The 20,045-nt window shown below is 39.4% G+C and overlaps 2 protein-coding genes across 2 annotated transcripts; both read right to left on the bottom strand.

The window, feature by feature from the left end:
* Positions 1–1,379: 1,379 nt before the first annotated feature.
* On the bottom strand, positions 1,380–10,051 carry popdc1 (popeye domain cAMP effector 1). The gene is made up of 8 exons (XM_029452569.1): positions 9,941–10,051; positions 8,583–8,827; positions 7,183–7,307; positions 5,861–6,048; positions 5,137–5,245; positions 4,738–4,905; positions 4,457–4,595; positions 1,380–3,419 (listed from the first exon to the last, which is right to left on the bottom strand). Exons 2-8 carry the CDS (start codon positions 8,809–8,811, stop codon positions 3,289–3,291), a joined length of 1,089 nt encoding a protein of 362 aa, XP_029308429.1. The 5' UTR covers positions 8,812–8,827; positions 9,941–10,051; the 3' UTR covers positions 1,380–3,288.
* A 503-nt stretch (positions 10,052–10,554) lies between these two features.
* popdc3 (popeye domain cAMP effector 3) lies at positions 10,555–19,320 on the bottom strand. Its single transcript, XM_029452553.1, has 3 exons — positions 18,670–19,320; positions 13,538–13,646; positions 10,555–12,265 (listed from the first exon to the last, which is right to left on the bottom strand). The coding sequence occupies exons 1-3, from the start codon at positions 19,170–19,172 to the stop codon at positions 11,987–11,989; spliced, it is 891 nt and encodes a 296-aa protein (XP_029308413.1). The 5' UTR covers positions 19,173–19,320; the 3' UTR covers positions 10,555–11,986.
* Positions 19,321–20,045: the final 725 nt, after the last annotated feature.

The following is a 20,045-nucleotide window of genomic DNA, read 5'->3' as shown; positions in this document are numbered from 1 at the left end:
AACCCATTTTAAAAAGGAGAGCATTAATATATGTTCTTCTATGCTATTCACCCAAAGTCAACAGCAGATATTTCCATTGCTCTATATTATAGGTACGATGTCTGCCCTATACATATAGGGCAGACATTGTACCTACAAACCAGATACCAGACTTGAATGTTCTATATATGTTTTTATTCAATATTTCTTGATTTCTTCTCAGAGACATAACTCAATCAAATCTAAACACACAGACATCATGCACACCTTGTTACAATCAACAGAGTTCAGCTGACTAATTAAAGGATATACAGTATGTCCATAAAAGTGTTAATAAATCATTCAAATAGCACTCCTTAAACTTCAGATCTTGAGTCTTGACTATTTATTTGGTGTCATCTGGTAATCCAGGTGATTGTTGTCTGTGCAGTGTGAACAGGAACTGCTTGTAGCCAAAGCAGCAGGCAATCCAGATTAGGTTAAAATGCAATACTCACTCAGCAATAATCAATTTTCATTAAATTGGTTGTGCAGTGCAGGACAAAGTTGACTGATGTTCCTTTGAATCAATTTCCTAGCCTAATAATTTGATTTAAAGATTGCCATATTTCATAAAGAATATCCTGTCTATACCTTAAAGAAGGTATAGACAGGATATGAGGTATATACTGCTCCACAACAAAACCATATTGCTTGAGTCTGGATGTAAACTTTTAAAGAATGTACTCGCTGCTGATCCAAATACAATTCAACCATATTCTAGAACTGATCTTTTTAAAAGGATATAAATATTTTTAAAGCTAATCTATAGGCTCCCTGAGCATCTCATAAGAGGTTGTTTTTTACACTTATCATCGATTATGTTGAGTTTTTTCCATGACACCAACACATCAAACCTCATTCCCGAGAGTTTTAAAGTTTTCTTTGACCATAAAGTTTACCAAACATTCTTAGTCTGTCTCTGACTCCTCTGCTTTCTTGTATTTACGTGTAGTTTAATCTCCAAAGTGTGTGAAAAACAGAGCAAAGTATCGATCATTCAAGCAATTTCAACGTACCACTTAGTAGAAAGGAGCAGGAGCCGCTACGCATGTGTTGTTTCTGCAGATGATTGTGCTAGGAACTAGCTACAATAGTATCTTTACGTACTTACAATTATGTGAATGCAGAAGTGTTATAAGGAAAAGCACACAAGAGCACAAGACACGCAATTATCGCATTATTTAAAATACAAGATGAACTATCTCTTTTTTTATTGATTTTGTACCAAATATATTGGAAGCACGTTAAGGACGGATCTATTAAAGGCTGATGTCATAACTAGTGGGAGACATCACCTCCAGCCCGCGTTTGTCATTACTTTGATAATTTCATTGACAAACTGACAAAGATAGGCTAAATCGATAACACCCAGTCAAGGCCATTTATTTATAGGGTACATTTTAAAACAGCAGGTGACCGAAAGGAAAGTACAAAATACGACACAAAACAAAACCATGTTAACAGAAACACGTGAAAAGATAAAGAATAGTAGCAATTATGTAACCAAATGTGTTTATATACTCAAAAGGTGACGTTAGTTAATTGCAGCCTTATGACTTGTAATATTGGCACAAAAAATACTATTTAAAACTGATTTCAACCCATAATAAACAAAATACAAAAACAAATCTGATTCTTGTTTGTGGTGTTACTACTAATACTACTTATCACATTGAGTTGTTGTTCTTCATCAAACTGCTTTACAGTTTGATGAAGACATGTGATTGCTTTGTTTTCGAGGCCTCACACTGACCCTATACTTTAGTAATGATACATTAACCCTCACTCATTGCAAGAGTCTATCATACTCTGTTTAACTGCCACTGATCTATATATGTCTAACTGACTAACTAAGGTGTTATTGTCATATTAACCATAGAGAGGGATCTGTCATATTCTGACACATATTTAACCTTAAGGCCTAGTTTGGCAGAATGTTTTCAAAAAGAATTGTCTTCATTGCTGAATAAGAGATACATGTTGTATTATTCACACTGTCGATGGTTAATAAGCAACAAGTTGACTGAGTCCACTGTACTGAACTGAACTGTCACTGGATGGCACATTGTGGCCACAGGGGGGCGCTCCATTCCTAAAAATACTAGAAGATCAAACCCCTTCTCTGACTGAAGATTCAGTTCCAACTCACTATCACTGATCTGAAAGGCAAACAACTGAGTGAGATGACTGTTCACATGCAGTTATAAAACAGTTACGTCACAATAATAACTGAATCCAAAGCTTTAACATACAGCAGACAGTATCAGGACAAGATATTTCACCCCAAATGTTTATTTAGCACTCGAAGTGCACTGCTTTCTGTTTCACACATGTTTCCAAAGAACACCCTCAAATTGTGAAACCTATATGCTTGTGTTTTTAAAATAGGAAAATGCTTGTGTCTAAATATCAAAAACATAATATAAGGATTTGCATCAATGCCTGACATTTATATTTTACATAAACAAATGAAGAAAACATTGACATTCTGCTTTGAGAGTTACTGTATCGGTCCAGGATCGCAGGACTACAGCAGTACTTTCACCAATGCAGGACTTTAGAGACTGATTCTGATATTCATATTTAAAGCTGCACTCATAAACATTTTAACATTAATAATAGATGAAATAACTGAATGTAATGTGAACGTTATCACTCTTTTCAGAGTTTTCCGAACTCCGCAATTCCCCTTAGCTCTACAGAGCTTTTATAGCATCTTTTAGCTCGTCGTTTTGGTTTTCCAGCCCCCCAACTTTATCTCCTTTACTGTACGACCAGCAGACAGACACAGTTAGTAATTAGCAGGTGAACATAGTGGATCATTGAGCAGCTAAAGAGCTGGAAATTTTCTAAGGAGTTGGTGGAGACTAAACCAGAGCTAAAAGAGAGAGAATATTAGACCTACATAAAAAAAGAAAATCTGATAGTAATATATCGACCAATATTTGTTTTTACATGAACATTTTTGATAAGGTTCTTCTTTCTTTTCTTTTTGACTTAACATTTTACAGTGAAAAAAGGAACTTGTCAGTGCTCTCTGCTGGACCAACGATGTGACGGAGACACTGTTTCTAAATGAACACAAACATATCTCTGTTTGTATTTCTCTACTGACATTTGTTGCCAGCACATAGGCAGATATCCATTTACCTATGAAAAATAACACTGCTAATAATGTCGGCCATACCGGTGTATGGATCAGGCTCTAGTTGTTGGGTTGACACACCTACAGTACACACTATGCATTTGATCTTCTACCCCCGCTGCCTACACTTCCTCAGTGGAAGTGCTGGACATACGGCAAGACTTGGAGGGACCAGATTCTTCGAAAACATCATCCTCCATGCCTTCTTCTATGGGCTTCATCTTTGCGGAGGTCATGGTGCCAGGGGATTTCTCTAAAGAAAGAAAAATAATTAATCTGAACTGAATCGATTAAGTGTTTTTATACATTGTTGTACAGTGGAAACCTCTTACAGTGATGGCGTCTGTACGGATCAAATTGATCACTATAAGTGGATGATTATTATAACCCATTTTCTATATTCTTTATTTCTCAAGCAGATTACCATCTAATTGACATTTGTATATGTATTACATATATATAAAGTAATGCTATGGACAGCTTTTTACTGAATGTTATGGACTGATTCAAAATACAATACAGCTGGTTCAAACCTTTCAAATAACTGTGTAAATTAAATGACTGTACTGTGTATAATTCAAATACAATATATTACAGTAGGCTACAGTACTGTATATAAAATACAGCGCAATGTAGTTCAAATTATTATGAGGCTAAAGCCTAAAACAGTGTTGTGCTGTTTTTAAATACAGTAACTTCAGTAGTGCAAATACTAGGAGGTGGTTTCAGTGTAATTCTACATTTTACAGACAAACTGGAAGCAGGGTTTGAAAACAAATACATTCATACAATACAGCATCATTGGAGTAAAGTAAAAAAAAAAAAAAGGCCGTAGTTAAAAAATGTGTTACGATTACCACTAACAGTTGCTGCATTAGAGCCCTTCTGTAGAATAGAAAAGCTGCTCTTCAGGACTAAAAGCATTTTGAGTAACACTTACTACAGGTGCTTTTAGTCTGTATCCAGGCTACAACAGATACACATATTTGGTTTTTGAAGAATATTAATGATTGATGTCAGTTGGATTCAACAAATATGGGCTGTAGAAGGAGGAAGTGGATATTTTTTAGATACAAGCTACCAAGAGCTGATGTCAATGTGAAGTAGTTTGCAATTTTTCTTTTTTTACAAAACTGTAATCTGGTCACAATATGAATTTGAACAGCAAGAGACTGTAAAGCCCTGTACTGAAACTCAAGATACTCTGATAACTGATATATCTCATTATGTACATACGTGAATATTCTATTCAAATATTCAAAAATCTTGTTGTGTGATAATGTGACTAACGTGATGATCCAGTAGACCCTCCTCGTAGAATCTGGTTAAGGACATCATCAGTGTCGCTGGTGCTCGCCATACTGTTCCTCATCTGCGTCATAGACAGTTGAGAGCACAGGCTGGGCTGACGGTCCATCTTCTTCACCGCCTGGGACACATCATCATCATCATCATCATCAACACCATTAGTACAATAAGCATTGTTGTAGCTGTCAAAGGTGTTTATGATTTATTACTTCCAGTGTTTGTGCCACTAAAAAGGTTTTCATTATAATTTGAACTGGACCCACCTTGTCACTGAGTGTGGGGTCATTCAGAGAGTACAGTTTGTTGGTGATGTCTTTGCCAATGAGGTACCTGAACACCTCATTGAGGAAAGTATCTGACTCAAGGAAGAAGGTGAGCCTCTCTCGAGACCAACACAGGAACTTACAGTTCTCCTCTGCCATGATGGTCACCTGTTAATCAAACACAATAACATTTGCCATCCATTAAACAGAAGGAGCAGCAGGTTAAAGCTCTGACACATTATTCATTTCACCACTACAGTCATTAGGGCTATGTGAAGATGACAAGGCAGGTAAGCCTTTATTTCTTTATTTTTCTTACCATATAAATGTTTAATCCTTGAGGCATTAAGCAGATGAATTAAAAAATGAGGGCACAAACCTGGTTGTTTTTCTTATTACCTGAAACTTCTCTCCTCTGTGCAGCTCAGTGGACCTGAACTCTGGAGAGTCAACGAATGCATTGGTATAGATGTTGTGGAGGAAATGGCTTCGGTATGATACCTTCATCCTGTCACACAGAAATGCCATAGTCAAAACTCTCATTAATGTTAAAAACAAAAATGTAGCCTTAAATCTTCTTGTGTTAAAAAAAAGCCAGTAGCCATTGGTCTGTGCTTATTTTCTATATTTTAAAAGTAATATACGCTATGCTAGCAAATTATCAAACAATTATTCTAAAGGTACACTCCCTAATTGTATTATAGATCCTTCTCATTACTGATATTTGAAAACTAAACTGTGAACTTAGTTCAGTTTCAAAAGATCAAGTGAGGCGGGAGACAACTTGGGGATTTGAGGGCATCATTGGGAACAATGACAAGTGGCCGGGTACTGAAGCTTGTGAAGCGTCCTTTAGACTGTGGAACACAAAAACCTTCCTTTGAACCAGGAATAACAACCGTATTATTAATACCAGTAATTTAAAAAGAAGATATTCCATGCACATTTCCATTGTCGTGAAAACGTACACTTATAATCCATTCAGTTAAGTCTGTGTCACCGACAGACAGCACAGTATTTACAGTTTCTACAAAATGAATCAACCAATGAGAAATATCCCTCATATAGAGGGTGGACAACACAGAATAACACCCACACCCAGACTCAAACCAACAGCACATACTTTCCTTTGATGAGAATGCTGAGGCGTTCGTCCACAGAGGTCTTGTCTTCGGCAGCGTAGGCCTGGCCTTTCTTCAGGGTCTGGATGGTGCAGAACTGTCCTGTGAGCCTCTGAAACAGAGCCTCCTTCACATGGAGAGGCTCAAACATCCGCTTGTAGACGGACCGCAGCTCCCTGTCGATCTTGATCTGACAGAGCGGAGCCACAGCCTTAACTCATCTTTCTAATGACAATCTAACATAAAAAGCAAACTTCAGTAATTGTCTAGCAGAGACCTCGACTTTGTGGAACGCTTGTCTGGGTTAACAATATTATGATGAAAGACTAATGGAAAGGATTTTATTCCAGATATCACAATGGGTTACATTTCTAAACATGGTCAAAAGTGGAGGCTAGGCAAACAACCATCAATCTTGGAAGCCATCGGCTATCCATCTGACGATGATTTAGCCTCTGGGGGCAACGGCAATTTTGGAGTTCCATTGTAGCCAGCAAATACTTCCTCTTCTGTACGTTGCTCATTGTTTACAGTCTGATTAGCAACTTCAGACGCGAGAATGAAGTTGTAGTTGAGAGACGACGACATCTCGGATCGTTTCACCACTAACCAGTTTACAAGCTATTTCTAAGATAATAAATCGTCAGATGACAGCTGATTGGGTTCTGAGATCACTTTTCGGCGGCTGCGTTGCGCCTCTTTTGCTCTCCACACGGAATGTTTGCCTGCATGCAACCAAAGCACAGTCACACATTATTGGTCAATACTACTTGCACTAGAAAAATGGAAACCAGAACGCTTCCAACAACGATACCAAAATCTTCACATGCAGATATCTGTTTATAGAGATTAAAGAACCATTAATTAATGCCAACATGTGAAAATTGACAAGTGCATTCTTCAAATGGTAAATATCAAGATTGATGATTACTCACAGGAATGTCATTCATGCACACAATGAGGAGCGCACACATAGGTCAGTGGCAATGTCCTAGTAACTAACCGCAGCACAGGCTTCTTTCCTACAGTAATGCTGCTGAATTGAGTTGGTGAATAGCAATGACTGAGGAGGACGAGTCTCCTCTCATTATGAAAAGTCCTTGTCTACTTCTATCAGCTCGCTGGAGGCCCCTTACTTACACAAAATCCCCCGGTGGAACCCATGGATTTTATCTGCATCTGATTACCATAAAGCAGGACCAAACCCAGGAGGACAAGCTGCTTCCTGCACGAGCCAGTATTCCAATTTGGTGAAACACTCAAACGGCCTGAAAGTAAAGCCACTGTTAGAAGGTAAGTGAGGGCGTGCGGATGTAGAACTCACCGGCCTGCGCTTGTACAGAAGAAAGAACAAGTGCAGGAAGTTGACCAGCAGAAATACCACGTTCCAAACCATCACATCCAGGTTGCACCTGTACAGAGTGGCCCACAAGATGAAGAAACCACATCCTGTTGAAGACACAGAACAAAGTGGATTCAGGTGAAGATATGTCTTGAGTTGAATACTTCAGTCTACTTTAATATCCATTAATAAAGACAACATCATGTACAGTTACTGTGGTTGTAATTTCGAGAAGTTAATTTATTGTACTATGGATTATAACTGCTTGCTTGTCCTAATGAACTAAAAACATTGATAAGCAATACAAATAAAGATCCAATCCAGCACTGAGCACTGACAAACCAAGAAAAAGAAAAAGAAGCATGTTAAACAAAGGTTAGTATATAACAACCATGTAACAAAACGTATCTCCATAGCGGGCCAGGATCCTGTTCTTAGTAAAGAGAATTGTGAATGAATGAAACTGGCTTTAAGTTATCTGGAGTTGTTGCCATAGCAACCTATAAAAGAGCAGTTCTTTAAGGTGAAAACACATGAAGTCATTTTCAGATATGAATTAGTTCTTAATCTCAGAAACATGTTATTATGTAATAATAGTGTTTAAACTATTGTTAAGTTATCAAGATGTGTTATTTTTCACATTAAAGAGTACATATTACATGGCAATAGGATAAAATACAACCAGTACACTGACAGGAAAATAAATCCAAATTTAGTTTGAGACACTATTAGCAAAAGGGATGAATTCAAAAGTTTATTCAAAGTCTATTCAGAACTGCTAAACTGGAATAAAGATATATAAAAAGTAGGGGACATGCTGAAATCATTTTGTTGACTTCAAAGTTGTAAAAATTGAAACCCAATGGGTTTAAAAAAGACATAATCCGGCTCCAGTTTATACAGTGTATGTATGTATTTTACCTGACCAGATGAACTATTGTATCTGGTCTGTTAGTTTACTGTTCCTCTTTCCTCTATCTGTTACTGTTTCTCTGTAAAACCCTCTGAGACTAGCTTGTGCCAAAGGGCATTATAAATAAATGAACTGTCAAAATGTCCCATATTTACGGCTGCTTCCTGTCTCCACTCTCCTTCCAAGCAGAAGATAAACATGTTGGAAGTGCTTTTTCCATCCGCCATTCTCTGCTTCCTTTATCTGCCATAGTCCGAGTCTCAGCTCTTTGTGCACGACAGCTTTTAAAAAATCTAATCTTCACAACGTTAAATAAAGTAAACCAAATCCACCAACAAGCTTGTGGTAATGATTTACCAATACTTGTTTGGATCTGTTGATGCTGTGATAAATGTAGTATTAGCCAATATTCCCAGCTCCAGTATTATCAGCACAGGAATGCCCTCAGCAGGGGGCACAGCGGACAGACCTGTCATCAGCAGGAGGCGCAGCAGGATCATGTGCAGGCTCAGGGTGGTGGGGATGACCAGGGCCAGCAGCAGGGACAGGCTCCCCAGATGGAAGAGGAGGTGGTGGGCCTGCTCCCACTCCTGGCAGGAGGTGGCATTGAGTTCTACGGTCGGGACTCCTGGGGTGGCGGAGGGGAAGGAGGGCAGCGTGGCGAAGAGGAGTGTGGGCAGCTCTGGGGTAGAAGACATCCTGCAGCAGGGTCACCTTGAACACGAGGGCAAGGTTGGAGAAAATGTGAGTGGAGGATGATGAATACAGTACAGGTAACATGCTGCTCACAGAGTATTCCAGCTCATTTGTGAAAACCTTAATTTTTCTATTTATTGTGTTATTATTCATTACTGGTTTTCTTTACAACTTGGGGACAGCAAAACAGCTTAAATCATCATGTTTATCATCACCTTATAACGTGTTCATGGAGAACATGTTAGTAAACTGTTTGTTATTTACACATCCAGCAGCTTTTACACATTCCACCTGGAGGATGTCCAATATTCACCTTTCTTTTAGCATTGGTTTGGTCTTCACCAAAAGTGTATTAGTCCACAGTGCTCATGAGCTTATTGCATATTTGTAGAGGTTTTGTTAACAAGTAAACCCAGATACAACCGTTTATAGCTTCAATTCAATGACCTGAGTAGAGTTATGGCTTTTATATGTAACTGCTAGCAATTGTTGCGCTTAACCGCCATTGTGACTCAGGTTTATTGATCTTCTGAAGTATTCTTTGCCAAGTGGGAGACCTTGTGAAGGGTTTTCTCTCAGATGCTTGTAATTCTCAGACTGAACGATATCACATACATGTCGTATTTGTCTACTGTTTTCTGCTGGGCAATACAGTGCAGAACCTTTTCCATTGAAAACCTTTTTTGTGTGTGTTTTGCTAACATAGCCTACATTTAAAAAACCTAATTAACAAAACCTAAAGCTTTTTTCTTTAATTCTCATATTTGTGGTCACACTGTCACATTACATCCTGTGTTAATCTCACACTTGCACAGACAAGCTCCTATATAAAGATGTGGCTTTATCTCCTCCACTCGAAGATGATTCGAAGTTCTTGTGCTCACAGAATCATAAACCATTTAAATAAAAAATAAATATTTGTGACTCTCCTGCTACAGACGACCTAGTATTCTCCCACTGTGCATGTACCAGTGTCAGCTGCTGTGCTTTTTCTGTCAGGCTGATGTGCTGTTGCTCTGGTGTAAAAATAGCTGTGAGGGTAAACATGCAGCCTCCTCAGAGGAATTTCTCACAGCTACAACTTTCTAACTGCTCGTCAAAGTACCGAGAGGAAAACGGGTCGTTACTCACCGATTCAGCAGCAGACGATGGTGCAGCGAAGAAAGGAGGAATGATTTCTATGGAGACTTGAGACACTGCCGGTGACTGCAGGCTGGACCCTCAGATGGGGGGGGGGGGGGGGGGGGTGCACATTCCACATTGACATGGAGAGACTAAAATGGGCAGGAAGGCGAGAGCAGTGCACCTGCAGGGACTGAGAGCTCCAACAGGGGGCGACAGAGCACACATCATCCCGGTATCTGTAGATGTATTTCAAACTCCTCTGGAAGTCCGTGTTTTTAACGATCCGCTAATATCAGTCAAGGCTTCTCTTGAAAAACTATTTTGCCAGTGAAATATCTTCTGATTTCCAATGAATAGGTCACAATAAGTTTCTTCATAACTTTTAAGCAAAAACCTTTGGAATGAAGCAACCCACTTAAATGTTGATAAGAATTAGTAGTAACTTAATGTAGGAATGCAAAGATATCTACTGAATAAATTGTGCTGAAATTGTATTTATTTTAAACACCTCAAATGTCAAATACAACCTATATGACTGTTAATGGAAACTGCTGTATAATATAGCCTTTTTGATTAGTGTGTTAATTCCATAATTGATCCAAAAAATTTGTATTTTAATGTTTACACCTAATATATAATATTTAATATATGTTCATAATACAAACATTCGCAACATGTGGTTAAATTACTGACACTCCAAATAAGAAAAATTTACACAAGTATAATTTATGTGTACAGTACAAGACACAATGAGCCTATTTACATCCACATTTACCATCTGCACAATGTTGCATTAACAATAGCCATTAATCTAATATGTCAATATTACACATTACAAGACACGTGCAGCCACCTGTTACACTTTATACATTTAAAAAGTGCTTAAACATCAAAGTATATAGCTTATTTTAATTTTAATTTAAAGAATTAATACATGTAATACATTAATGCTTGTCTAAAAAATAAAGTTGACAAAGAAAATCTGTTTGCAATTAGGTTCATTTTAACAGCATAATCTGAGCCGAGTGTCATGAGCCTAAAACCATTTCAATGCACACACACTCTCACTTTCACTTTCAGTTATATTCACTTCCAAATATAAATATAAACTACGTTTCGGCTTTACAGACAGACCAACGGAAGATAAAACTTCATGGTGAAGGCATCTGCAAACATCAATAATATATTAAGTAAACTCCCATCTCAAAATGACATTACAGGCACATGGCAGCAGTAACACATTGCACTTTTAATAGTACTGAAGTGTCAATTAAATGTTGCGTCACACAGGGTTAAAAACCAGCATGTAAATAATGTAATTACAAGCAAATGTAATAATGAGACACCAAACTACCAGCTTAAAGAAATAGTTCATCATTTTGGAAAATATGCTTAAGATCTCTCTTCTGGCAAACAACAGCCACTCAGTCACTGTGCATCATTGGAGGCTTTTCTGCTTTGATTTTGTTGGTGCGTCACATTGAGCGTCACGGAGGCACCAGAAGAACAGGGTCAGTAAACAGTAGTACCGAGTAGAAAGCAGCATTAGGAGGTTACTGTCTTTATTATACGTGTTACTCATTCAGTCTCTCTTTGAAACTCTCAAACCAGAGTTGGTGATTGTTGGAAAGACTAACAAGGACAATTTTGACGAGTTTTAATTATTTCCTGTCGAGCTTGAATGAAGTGTGCATCAGGGAGGCAACATGACTGTTTCAGGAGAGCATAAGTATATGTCTTTTACTTTATAAACTATAATAATTGTCCAAATACCTGGTGATTTGATTTATTATATATTCACTTCACACACGTCACATAGCATCACGTCAGAAAAGGGGAGTCCACCCGGGTGTCATGTTTCTGTCAGGGCCGATCGGAGTCTTTTGTGCAGTCATGTGACCCCAGTCTTACACATAGCAGTCCCTTGACAGGATCCTATTGGCCCGACACAATAATGCAGGCAGATTCAAGATAACATCACTTGAAACTCACTTACCCTACATGGTACAGATAATACAACACTTGGAGCAGTGTGTGTGTGTGTGTGTGTTTTCAGGCAGTCCTTGCCCCCTGCACTGGCACTTGCATGAAGACATCTGCCTTTTCTAATTTTGTCCCTGGCATGTGACAGTAAGTTGGTAAGCGGAGATCATAGCGGTGCCCGGACCGGTCAAAAGCCTTGTCGTTAAGGGAGTACAGCTTTTCTGCGATGTCATTACGCACCACCAGGGCAAAGATCTTAGCTATGTAGCGATGCTTAGCAAAAAGCAGATAGAGTTTCTTCCTCCTCCACGCCACGTATCTGCAGGGGTTATCAGCATGCAGGGTCACCTGTGGAGAACGAAACAGAAAGACTATATAAGAAAGAGATGAGGCTGAAAGGAAACAAGCTGCCATTCATATTTGTCAGTTTGAGGAGGATCCCACTTTATTACAACGTGGGTCTAATCTTGTAGTTTTGCACAGAACCAGAGTAATTGCTGTGATCCAGGAAGAGCTGGACACAGAAATGAACTGGAGTTATCCTTCAATGGGGACAGATGAAATTCAACCCAAGGTCAAATGTATCAACAGTTTTGTTGGTAAATCATGCACAGACTTTTTGATTATTGGTATTTAAAACATAGAGTAAATGGAATCAGGTTTTCAATATGTCATAATTCATAAGCAGCTCTCTCCATGCTCCAGAACATAGAACACAAACTGCACTGAAAGTATAAAACAGGTGCTATTATTTTTCTTACTGTCATCAAATCCCATAAAACCCAAACCAACAATGTGTTTGTGTCAGTCGTTCACACTTTCTTTCTCCGTCTTTGGCTCTCAGCCCATTGGTTCCTACTGAAGATGAAAATCTTAAATACAGTTAAAAAAAATTGTTTTGCTAACTCCACTGTAGTCTTTAGTAAACGTTACTCAAACAGGAAGAACTTCTATTTTCAGCGGCAGATTAATGCACATTTAGGTTTCCAAAGTGGGGCGCTTCAAACTGTTTGAGGGGAGGCTCCGTGAATGGAAGCGAACAAATATTACATTAGTTATCAGAAGATCACAATGAAAAGTGTGTGATTTGGTTAAAGAAATAGTTTATCCAGTAGTTTCAGAACTTTATTTTTACGTATGTAGTGTCGGGAAGTATGTCACAATCCCAGAAATGGTGTGTTTTTGGACATTAGGCCTTTTTCACACAGGCTAAACTGGTGACATTACCAAAAGCTCAATTCCATTACAGTAAGACTCATTTACCTCGACGCTTTCATGTCAAAATTATTGTTGTGAAAAAGAAACAAGAAATAAAATATTTCAGGCTTTGGACACGCACACAATAAGTGTTTGTAGGAACAATTCATTGTGATTCAATGGGATTTGTTGACAGAAAGATAAATATAGCATGTGCTGTGTGAGCCTTATTCTTTCATTCAATAGCTTATTGGCATAATTATAACAAGGACATTATTGCCAAAGCATCATTCAACTGCACTGTAAAGATTAATGAACCTAGAATTGGAGTTACGGGCAGCATAGTTAATGGTTGCAATGACACTCAAGAGTTATTAATGGCTGAAATATTTTTTTGCACATGCACATGACTTAATAATGGACCTGGAATACACCCTCCTCGCATGGTCTGAGAGAGTCCCACTCCGGTGAATCCAGGAACTGGAAAGGGTAGATGTAGTGCAGAAACTCTCCATTAACCGTCACACGGATTCTGTAGAACAGATGGAAAGATGATATTAACTAATCGTAACTACACGCAGAAAAAGGGAAAGACAACAATTAATCTCTAAAGCAAAGGTCTGCGACCCCCTGTTATTTTAGTTTCCAGGTTTTATGTATTTTTTTAATCTGCCAAATAAATGATCATTAACTTAAACTTCAGTTTAATTATAGCACTGATCACTGTGTATTTTCTGTCAGGAGCTCAAATGACGGGCAGCCGGAGCATCTTCAGCTGCTCAGCATGGAGGAGCTGATCCTAGGTCTGCAGCCTCTGGTGCTGTGGATGGCCAACTCCATCGAACAGCTGCACTTCATCCAGCATGAAGTCCCTCATCAGCTGCCCTGGAGGCAGGATCAGGAGGACGAAGGTGCACAACACAGCGCGTCCTTTAACTTTGTCATCATCTGTTGTATGTGTTTTTAAAATGTGTTTGTGTGTGTTGTAAGGTCTGTTGGACTCTGAGACTTCAACATTTCTTAAAAAAATAATTCAATAATAATATTAATTAATAAGGGTATTGGTTGTTATTTGCTGTCTTTTTTTACACAGCACTATTTTTACTATTGTCTTTTATTGCCTTGTATTATTTTCAAGGAACTACTCTCACACTCATCATGCAAACTTAAACAGGTTTATGTGTGAATGTTTAGTATGAACTATGTGTGTATGTGTGCATGTACATTGTGACATTGGCAAGTGAGTTGTGTGCTTAAGCGTCTTTGAGCCCAAGACAGATTTCCCAGTGGGAAAATAGAGAGTTGCAAGAATGAGTCCTAAAACCCGGGAATGATTTAGTGTTTTAGCACATCCCATTCCCTCGTCTCAAGTTCAGTGGGTTTTTTAAATACCTTTGTGGTTCGAAGCCTGAAATAAGGTATGTGGTTAACACAAGCTTAATAGATTTTAACCATTTGTTCATCGACATAAAATCAGTCAGTAAATGCACCACTTGTGAATTTCTGAAGCTTATATTGTTTGGTGGGGAAAAGGTGTGAGGACCCAAACGCAGAGCGGCAGATGAGGGTTTTATCAAAAAGCGAGCTTTAATTAAACAAAAGCGAAAGTACAAAAAGGTAACAACAACAGAGGGGACAGACTATAAAAACACAACAGGTTAAAAGTAAACTGAAAACACAAACAAGGAAGTCACGATGGAACACGAGGAAGCACATCAGGTAACATCGACGAACAAGGGATGACAAACAGACAAGGAACAATGGGACAGACAGGTATATATAGACATGGTTGAAGTCATGCGACTGTGGTGTATTTTGTGTACAGCCTAACGTTAGCTTTTTTTTTTATAAACTTTTAGCAATTGAATTTACGCTTCAAAAATCATAAGTGTCATTAATATGTGGTGATTATCCTGTTGAACAAAATGTGTAGGTATCATAAACGTTTGTTTACCACAGAGTTTTTTTCAAAAATCCAATAGAACATTCCCATTGGCTTTTTGTTGAGGGAAGCAGTTCAGCGCTAACTTCCGACTGTCGGCCTATAAAAATGCTTCATCCCTGCAGCACTCTATAAAGTCCATAATATCCAGTGTTTCCCCTACCATTGTCTTGGAGGGGCGCTGCGCCCCGCAACGGAGCCCCTTCTGAAATTTAAGGTGTTTCTTTTTTTTTTTTTTTTCGAGAATGAATTTCTTTCTCACTTTTCACATTGACAGGTGCTCTTGTATTAAATAAACTAAACACTTATGCTATTGATCTCATTTATGTGCACGTTTCAGTTTGTACTGTCAGGTAAATTAATCCTGATCTGTATTAATCCACACTGGAAAGACTATCACATGTATTTGTCCTACCTCAATCAATATGTATTACGACACTATGAATATGTTTCTGCACTATTATGTATTTTCTGCACAACTATGTATTTTCTGCACAACTATGTATTTTCTGCACAATTATGTATTTTCTGCACAACTATGTATTACAAACATAACAGGGGCACTTCCCCTTTAAGAGTAACAGGTCAACAAACCATCACTTCCGGACTGCTGACGGAGGAACGTGTAGGCGCCAACTGGGACCAATGAGGAGAAGGTCAACGCCTACTCCATGTATTAGATGCGAATTTTCAAATGTTTGTACACACTTGCAGCGGGACCGTGAGACAGTTAACTGGGGCTTTTTAGAGCGTTCAGTCTGTGGAAACGGCGAAGTGAAAAGTGTCCTCAGCTGAGAATATTTTCTTTGTTTGACTTATTGCGTTAAATAAATATATAGATGACATCAGGAGATTGCTGTTTTGATTCGACATTCAACCTCCGAGTTCTTCAGCTTTTTCCTACCCTTTAGTACTGTCTACTTTGCGCATTCATTCTCTCCTTTGCTCCGTTTTGCGATGGACGGGGCTTCGCACCTGACGCACACACACGTGCGCACACACCTACAGAGCGGAAGAAAGGAGAAGAGAACTAAAGAGAAACCGGGCCACCCCATGTCACATTTGAAATGAATATATTATAAGTTTAAAGTGTTTCTCAAACCGTTTAAAAATGACTAGTATAGACTACAGCAGGGGTGCCCAAAAGGTTGATCGCGATCGACAGTGTAGTGCGGGTAGATTGCGCACCGTTAAAAGAAGATATACATATATATTCCCCCAATGGAACCCCGCGCCCCCAGAAATTCAAGTTTTTTGTTTTTTTCTTGCTTTATGCATTCACCACTGTTTCGCTCTCGCACACACACCTAAAGTCAGAGACAGAGCGGAGGAAAGGAGAGGAGTGGAGTGAACGATGGCTGTAGACAGGGTCAGTTAGAAGAAAATTGAATCAAAAATCTGACTCAACAGTGAAGGTGCAACGTCCTGATGCAGGTAATTCAGCAGCTACAAGTGGTTCAGCCGCAGCGACAGCAAGTGATTGTGTGCGTTACTGAGTCCCAGGAGAGCGGTTCGCCATCCAATCTCCACCCGGCTGAAAGCTGTGAAGCTCGGCTTGAACGCGGAAAGTCCAGCGCTAAAGGGAAGAGAAAATATCACAGAGACTACATCAAATCTGGATTTCTTTTGGACTGGAGAAGAAGAGGATCCCAATCCACACTGTGTTTTGTGCTACGAGTCGTTGGCGAACGAGGCTATGAAACCCGCCAAGATCAAGCGACATGTTGAGAGTAAACACAAAGATTACTTTGGGAAACCTTCAGGATCTTTTGAGAGAAAGCGTGATGAATTTAAGAAACATATGACGAAGGCGCCCTCACAGTTTGCATTTTGTGTATCTCTCAGGAGCAAACGATGTTGCTGTGGGTAAGTTCTCTGTACGGACATAAACTCAGTAATAAATGTAGTCTACGTTTCATATGATGTGTAAAATCTATCAGCATTCACTGTTTAAATCGCATATGAACGAAATGCTTGTAGAATCCGTAGTTGTATTTGTATTGTTGATTTAATGTGTGAAGGAGCGACATAGAGAAGGTCACATAAAGCTGTCATTAGTCATTTGTAATGTATTGTTGGAGTGGTAAGCAGGTCTATTGTTTTTGGATATTTGGGGAGTTAGGTGGTCCGTGAGTGTTTTTTATTGGTGATGTGGTCCTTGGTCTGAAAAAGTTTGAGAAACACTGCTCTAATGCACAGGTCGACAGGGGTCCCGCGGAGGTACTGCGGGGCTCGCAGAATTGTTTGCAGATAAAGCAAATCCTATTTTTAAAAATATATATTATTCCAATATATATTTTTTGCTTTGCGCATTCACATTCCCTCCTCCGCTGTGTTTCGCGAAGGGCGGGACTTCGCTCCCGACACACACGCCTACAGACAGAGACAGAGCGGATGAAAGGAGAGGGGTGAACTAAAATAAATCCCCCCCCCCCCCCGTTGCACGGACCTCTTCAAGTCTCTTCTATACAATATATATAGTAGGGAGTCCCTGCTCCACGCAACACCAGTTTGAGCGTTCTTGGCTTGAAAAACGTTGAAGACCCCTGCTCTAAAGGACACAAAACCGGCAGCTAAAAGGTTAATCAGGGATCCTGTATCACAACAGGTGTCCTGCCTTTAACAGCTAGCTGAGGGCAAACAGTCAAGGTGGGGCTTGAAGTGCAACAGGATAGAAAGTTCCAGCACTTTTTTCGCCAACTGTCACACTTTAAAAAGACAGTTTTGTCCCCCCGTAGACTGAATATTGTATAAAGTGAGAATGACAATAAAGTCTACCTTGTATTTGATTGTGCTCCATGTGCTGAGACTCTTTGGTCAATGCAAACATTTAAATATCAATACCAGATTGACAGGATCTGACAACAAGTCATATGCTGCGTTTCATTTAACCCTTGTGCACCCTTTTAAAAGAGTTGCATTGTTGTCCTTCAAATAACCATAACATTCTATATTAATGTTTTTTTTACCACTTTTAACCAAATATTCTGTTATTTTCAGAATGTTAACCCTTTAAATGCCAGTTTGTTTACATAATTCCACTGAAGAAAAATAAAACTGTACTTTTCCCCCCACCCAGTCGTGGATATGTCAAGGATTAGCAACAACATTGATTCTGATGGAATGCATCAAACACTGCAGTGTTCTCTCTTTGTACAACAGAAATAACCCCGGTGGAAATAGGACACATTTGCCACACAGGTCAGACATGAGAAAGTGGTTCAGTCTGGTGGAAAATAGTAAAAATATATAATCGTGAAGCCAGGGCTGTAGATTGAAATCCTGATAGAATAGAATGCATGATTTATGCAGTAATGTCTGTGGTCTGTGCTTGTAATAGATTTCAATGGGAGCATTTAGTCCTTAATGTTTCTGAGTGTCTGTATTTTGGCTACACACTCTGCACGCCAAAATGCATTAACACAGCCCAAAACGACAAATTAAGAAAGCTAAACATGTCCCTAGAGATGCATAATGGTTCATCTTTGTTTTAAAGCAAAACTTGCAAAAATAAACTCCTGCACACTGTCCAACTTAAGCAAAACAAAATGTGTAGACGCAGTTCGGGGTAAGACACTACCAGGGGTGATGGAGGTGGAGTTAAACAAGTCACCTGCCAGACAGGAGCACCGACAGCTTGTCAATAGCAGTTTTTCCCTCTATGGCGAAGCAGTGGTCTCTCTCTAAGGTGTGGATGTCTCCTTCACAGCAGGTCACTATCTTCCCAAAATGTGGAAGCGACACTCCTAGTTTTTTAAACATACAGTTGTAAAGCTCCTGGAATTCCATGTCGAAGGAGACGTTCCTCAGCCGGTAGGCAACATGCACGACTTGTCCCAGACACACCGCGAAGAGAGCGAAGCTCCACAGGAAGGAGTCCGTGGTGCAGGAGTCCGACCATGCCCACACAGTGGAGCAGAAGAAGCCCAGAGTCACGAAGCTGAACAGGTAGAGGAGTCCATAAAAGCCGCTGCCGCCCATGAAGCCAAGGAAAAGGAAAATATTAGCGAGGTGGAACACGGAGCCCTCCGAGCCGTGTCTCCAGTCCTCACATAACGGGTGACCTGCCGCCGGCTCCACCGTGAAGTTCATGGCTTCGAAATCCAGAGGCTCCATGTCGAAAAGAAAAGTGAATAAAACTACCAGCACATTTCACACAAAGTCGTCCAGGATCCCGGAGAGCCTGTGGAGAGCTGAGAAACACAGTGCAAAGAGCCTACAGGGTAACACACAGGCAAAATGTCACCGAGTGTTAACAGCTAAATGTATGAAGAGTATGTCGAGATGTGACCGGAAATAGCCTCACAAAATAAAATAAATGACAGAGTTGGAAAAATAAACTGACCGGCTACATCTTGTGTAATTCCGTGTCTCCATAAGTTAATTTGAATTGCATATTGCACTAGCCTAGTGTTTTGTATTGAATTTTCTCCAGATTCCAAACCAAATGCAGACAGCCTATTTATTGCATTTATCTTATGCAAGTTAGTTGGTCAATAAATAAGCTACAGGTATCATAATATGTGTTTATGTTAGGCTGCATTCTGGTTCTGTGGCTTCAGGCAAAGGTCAGACCAGAACAAGATATTCGGGGGAGCTCTATAAACCATCATTTAAAAATATCAATAGTTTTATTTTGACATCTAAACGTCTGATTTCCGATATGTCTGTTACTCTGTTTGGCTTGACACACTCAGTAATGCATCATGATCTAAATATGTGAGCAGTTGTCCTCTTGGGCCTGGTGTCCTCCTGATTCTAAATATGAAATATTATGTGTGGGGGGAAATAAAAAACAATACATTTATTAATAAAAAGAGTTAGAGAGCAAGTGCACTGATTATTCTCATCAATCAGAACTATGAAGGGTTATGATAGTGATCTTTTTGGACCAGAAAAGCAGCAGCTCTCCCTCTGTGTGCCTGGTCATGGTGACTTTGACTATTTGCTGGATGGGAAAAAGAGAGTGTGGGTGATGTATCTGGGGCA

The sequence above is a fragment of the Cottoperca gobio genome, chromosome 16 (assembly GCF_900634415.1).
Source record: "Cottoperca gobio chromosome 16, fCotGob3.1, whole genome shotgun sequence".
NCBI lineage: Eukaryota > Metazoa > Chordata > Actinopteri > Perciformes > Bovichtidae > Cottoperca > Cottoperca gobio.
This window is presented reverse-complemented; position numbering and strand designations above follow the sequence as displayed.

Excerpts from the sequence above, each read along its gene's own strand:
- popdc1 (XM_029452569.1), bottom strand. The coding sequence starts at position 8,811 with ATGTCTTCTACCCCAGAGCTGCCCACACTCCTCTTCGCCACGCTGCCC. Across the intron at positions 4,906-5,136 it reads ACAGAGGAGAGAAGTTTCAG|GTGACCATCATGGCAGAGGA; the intron begins GTAATAAGAAAA and ends TTTGATTAACAG. Across the intron at positions 3,420-4,456 it reads AGGGTCTACTGGATCATCAC|AGAAATCCCCTGGCACCATG; the intron begins GTTAGTCACATT and ends TTCTTTCTTTAG.
- popdc3 (XM_029452553.1), bottom strand. The coding sequence starts at position 19,172 with ATGGAGCCTCTGGATTTCGAAGCCATGAACTTCACGGTGGAGCCGGCG. Across the intron at positions 13,647-18,669 it reads TCGGTGCTCCTGTCTGGCAG|AATCCGTGTGACGGTTAATG; the intron begins GTGACTTGTTTA and ends TCTGTTCTACAG. Across the intron at positions 12,266-13,537 it reads GCGAGGAGGGTGTATTCCAG|GTGACCCTGCATGCTGATAA; the intron begins GTCCATTATTAA and ends CGTTCTCCACAG.